Below are 5,035 nucleotides of genomic sequence, written 5' to 3'. Positions count from 1 at the left end.
ACTGACTATTATACCCTATCTATTGTCTCAGTTTAACCCAATCTTAGTCTCTCTCATTCCAGAGAGGAAAAATTCCTCCAATTAATGTATGAAAAAAAATCATCTATATCTCCAGGCTTGAATCTCCTAAATCATTAGAGGGACCAAAAAGCTAACGTGCTTTTCACATAATATGGTACATTGTTTTTAACAAATTAATTATGCATATAACTAGCAATGTTTACTTTTTTAAAGTTTTTATTTTTTTAATTACAGTTGACATTCAATATTATCTTATATTAATTTCAGGTGCACAGCATAGTGGTTAGACATTTATAGTAAAAATATGGAAAATTTCTTGAATTTATAAGTCATCCTTGCACAGGGGCCATGATAACCTTCTCTGTATGGTTCCAATTTTAGTGTATGTGCTGCCTAAGCAAGAACTAGCAATCTTTTCCTATGTATTTGCATGTAATCTCTAAAACACTGCTTGTATATTAAGATTATTCAAATTCTGTCAATACCTCTGCATGTTATTATCATTCCCACATTGTGGGTGAGAAAAATATGGTTTAGAATATTAGACACTTCCTAGTGTTACAGAGTTTCGAATACCAGCTATAAGGTATCGAGTCCTGGATTTGGATTTAGGTTTCTTTGTACCGAACTATTCTGTATTATTTACTACGTTAGTATTTATCTTTTTCCCCCAGTTACATTTCAAGCTCACTGAGGCATGTGACGTGAACGGGGACAGCCTCATACATTTTGTAGCCCCTACACGATGTCATCCTAGATGTAATGCATGGACTCAGTAATTAGAGTGGAAAGACTGAGGCAACGTGCTGAACATGATTCAAAAGGCAAAATGGCTTCAAGTCGGGTCACATACACTCTCAAGAGTAAGGCCTTGGACACACTCAGGAGAGCCAGAGAATCCCCTCTGTTGCTCCCTTTCTTCTGCAAGGGTTTCCACTGGGAGACTGAATCTAAAGGAGGATCCAGCACCCACAGCTACTGCTACATTATCTCGACCACGTTGTCCTCCACCCATGCGGCCCTCCCACCCTACCCCGCCCCAGGGGCCATGCTTTCCACTCTCATAGGCTCATGATTCCTTAGCCAGGAGCAGAGAGGGCCAGGGGGCCAGCCATACCGGGCTGATCTGCTGCTCCCAGGGGGCACAGGGACACCCAGGGATTCAGTGGGCCTGACCTCAGCTTATCTGCCTGGACGCACCCTGCAGCCACATTCCCTCTCCTGTCCCTGATGTACTGTGGAGGCGCAGGGAAGTCTACATGTCTGTAGAGCAGGACTTCGTCTGGGAGGTGAGGCAAACTACATCTGTATTCTAAGGACCCCAAATATGCCTGTGGTTTTTACTCCCATTGCTTTCCATTTGTCACCAACCTTAAGTAGACAAAGTATTTGGTCCTTCTCAGATACATGCATTAGTGTTGTATTCTAATGCTTTCCTAATTAACTTTCATTTATTCTCCTGCCTAGAGAATTCCTATCTCCTCAAAGGTAAAGAGAGGAACGGTTCTAATATCCTTCATTTTTTAAAGTAAATTTAAAGTTTTGGGGTTTTGTTTTTTTACTTTTTGGTACCAAAATTTTGACTTTGGTACTTTTGAAATTCAAATTTGCTTTCCCTTCTCTGTCAAAACTTTTAAAAGCTATATTATAGTAAGTATGGATTTCCCTCTTGGTTTTTGTGTTGCTACTATAACAGATGTATACCTATGGCACAGGGTATATATTATTTTTATTGATGCCGGAATTGAGGGATGAATGGCAGTGGCCAAGGGTGGAAACCACAAGAAGAAAGAAATATTTTTTAATATTTTTTAATTTCATTTTTTAGAAAGGGAGAGAGGGAAAGAAACATTGATATGTGAGAGAAACATCGATTGGTTGCTTCTAGCTTGCCCCCAACTGGCATGCTCCCCAACCAGGAATTGGACCGGTGACCCTTGTGTGCATAGGCTGGCGCTCAACCCACTGAACCAAATCAGCCAGGGTAAGAGAGAAATCTTAACCTCATCTAAGATATCAAGATATCATCAAGCTATATTCGGTTGCTCCTGTGTTACTGAGCATGAAATATGATCTGGAAAATAAAGTCAAGGGGGCCTGAAGCATAAGGGTTTGCCATTTTTTGCCATGGTCCTAGTCAGCCCTGTGTTAAAAGAAAGGAAAAAATTCAATAAAAGACCTCATAAAGGGGATTTATTGCTCCCATGAACATCAGAATAGCAAGGAATTAGGTAGATGGATGGAATATCACAGGGATCCCCATGGTAGGTAATGACTGAGAGAAGAAAAAAATATCAGGAGTTGAGAGGTAAACTCGTGCAATCTGTGACTCTGAGAGAATAGCAGCTGAAGTCCCAGAGAAGAGATAAGAGGAAGGGTATTGGAGGAGAGACGGAATATGATGAACTTGGTCAGAGAACAGTGCTGGGTCATCTAGCACATCCACTCTTCTCAAAGACTGTCAGTGCACCTGCAATAACAGGACAGACATGAGATCCATAGGTTGAAGATATCCTGTGATATCTTCATGCTGTTTTACAGTTCTGCAACTTTTCAAACACAACTGTGCCCACAACCTCTTCCCACTTCCATTCCTCTTGTACTGCATTTCCAGGTCCCAGCTCTAACAAAGCTGAATCCTTACCTTCCTTCCTGGAGTGTGACTCACAAGGGCCCTTGGTGTCTGGAGCCACCACCTGGGCGCAGGCCCTGGATAATGAAGACAGTGCCCACCACGATGCCCACGAGGCCCACGGCCAGCCCCAGGGCGCAGACCACAGTCTCTGTCAGCTCTGACATGGGAGTTGGAACTTCAGGCTCTGTAAAAGTGAAGTTGTGGAGATCAGAATGTAGAAGGTTGATTCACATGCCTGTTTGTGGGATGGGAAGGAAGGGGTGGTGTTGGCTCTACAAAGACTTTGCACCATGTTTAGGGAGAATAATAGGGAATATCATTAGAAATCCTTGAAGTGTAGAAAACAAGCTTTGGGACATGAGGTTTTGGAGCTAAAAGGCAGGATGTTCTGACCTGACAGAGAAAAGAAGGCACCAACAGGCATGGAACTGACACACACCCCAGTGTTTCAGAAGTGGCTCGTCCAGGCCCCAGTGCTCCACCCTGCAGTCATAAATGTCATCAGCAGAAGCAAGGAAGGTGAGGTAGCTGATCTTGAGGAAGGAATGATCATTCTTGGACAGGAAGCTGGTTTCAGAAACACCCTCTGTGACTGGGTGCCCATTGCTTAGCCATGTGATGTTGACCACAGGAGGGAAAATGTTGTTCATGGCACAGATGAGGGTGTTGGGCTGACCCAGCTCCACATGAGACTTGGGAAACACAGTCACTTCAGGAACCTCTGTGATGAGGAAACAGCGCTAGACTTAGAATGGCAAATAGCTCTTCCCTGAGGGTTCCCATTGCATCCTGGAGGAGCCCACCCACCACTGTTTTCCATTCTGCTTGTGAACGGTTACACACTGCCTGTGCTTCCTCCCCATGTGCTTCCTCCTCCGAGGGCCTGCTTGCTAAGGTAGGAGGTCTATGGCATCTGTCCTTGAAGGATTCAAGGATTGTGAAATGGGAGCAAGAATCTTTGTATTACATGGAAATAGGTGACTTGTGAGAAGGGAGAGGACGGAGGTTCAGCAATTATCATGAGATGATCTGGGGACTCCTTGGAAAGGAGAATATTTTATAGAGTAGTGAAGGGTATCTATTGGAGGCAAGAAGGGAGTGAGGCCTGGTATGAAAGGGCAGATTCAGTAAAGAGCCAGATTGATGGTTATACGAAACCACTTCACAAGGCATGGAAATGTAGCTCAGCACCCATGTGGAAAACCAGTGGGGAGTGAGGCAGCAGACAGGACCACACCCATGAAGAAGTTCTCCCATGGGAAATCAGGCCTGCATTATACCTAGGCTGTTTTGAGACTTGCTCTTGCTAAAACTCCCTCACCCTGAGTTGAAGCAAAAAATGCTTACTGCATATCTTTAAAGTAACTTCCTGAAGTCTGTGCTAATTCTGTCAAGGATTGAAGTATAACCAGACCTGTTACTCTTATTGTTCCCTTGCATTTGCAACATTTTTTCCTTGGTAATTTGTAAGAAGTAATCAGTAACATCCCTTCCATTGCTATCTGTAAAAAGTAATTACCTAAAACAAACCTAAGCATAATGAATGAAAACCTTCTTTGATGTATGCTATTAGAAAGCCAATAAAAGCCTGTCAAGACAAGGGTCAGGGTGCTCTCCCATTGAGAGAATGGCTGTGTCTTGCCATCCCTTTTCCTCCATAGGACTCCATAGTCTGTGTGAATTTATCTCACCTCATCCATAACACCACAGACACTGCTGGCCAGTGTCCACATCAGGTGAACACATACCACTGACAGCCACAATACAGTTGGAGCATTTAATCAGGACATCTTGAGTTGTGTTTTGCTGTAGCCACTTCTCTCAGTCCACCTTGTGGGTCAAAACCGCTGAATGTGCTGAAAACTCAGGCAGCCGCCAGATAGTCTCCTTCTTCTGCAGGTCCACGTAGAATTCCTCATCTCCATCAAATTCAAAAGTGTACTGGCCTGCGGTGCTGTAGGACTGGTAGACATTGTGCCAGCAACGTGGTCAACTGATTGGGGGTGGGGAGCAGGGAGGTGGAAAACAGAGAGAAAAGGATCTTATTAAACCAAATGACAGAATGAACTCACTTAAAAACATTGTGGGCTCCACCTTTGGCAGAGGGTTTAGATAATTCCCAGCACTTGCTTCCTCCCCTTGGTTGTCCAATAGAATCCATAACGGTTTTCTTCCCTGAAGTCTCCAGAAGGAATGTGCCTCACCCACATAAACTCTGGATATTCAGAATTGTAAAAATATTAATTTTTGCTTCCTAAGTATGTGGTAATTTTTTTACAGCAGAATCAGGAAATTCACAGAAATAACACTAGAAAAACTAAATAATTCCAAAAGATTGAAGGGGAGAGAAACTTCCAAACTTATTTTACAAAACCAGAA

The 5,035-nt window shown here is 43.3% G+C and overlaps 1 protein-coding gene and 1 non-coding gene across 2 annotated transcripts; both read right to left on the bottom strand.

Annotated features, from left to right (window-relative positions):
• Positions 1–319: 319 nt before the first annotated feature.
• Positions 320–422, bottom strand: LOC119038538 (U6 spliceosomal RNA). The gene has a single exon (XR_008391330.1). It is a non-coding gene; the product is annotated as a U6 spliceosomal RNA (small nuclear RNA).
• A 1,605-nt stretch (positions 423–2,027) lies between these two features.
• Positions 2,028–4,636, bottom strand: LOC119035699 (SLA class II histocompatibility antigen, DQ haplotype D alpha chain-like; the record flags this gene model as incomplete). Its single annotated transcript, XM_053663811.1, is given in 6 exon segments — positions 2,028–2,491; positions 2,666–2,840; positions 3,096–3,377; positions 4,405–4,450; positions 4,452–4,517; positions 4,520–4,636. Coding segments are annotated over 5 exon segments (666 nt in total), but the record flags the coding sequence as incomplete, so codon positions are not given.
• Between the last annotated feature and the right edge of the window lie 399 nt (positions 4,637–5,035).

This window comes from Artibeus jamaicensis, unplaced genomic scaffold, assembly GCF_021234435.1.
Source record: "Artibeus jamaicensis isolate MK-2021 breed Jamaican fruit bat unplaced genomic scaffold, CSHL_Jam_final contig_3303, whole genome shotgun sequence".
Classification (NCBI taxonomy): Eukaryota; Metazoa; Chordata; class Mammalia; order Chiroptera; family Phyllostomidae; genus Artibeus; species Artibeus jamaicensis.
Note: the sequence above shows the minus strand (reverse complement) of the source record. Positions and strands in the feature narration are given on the sequence as shown.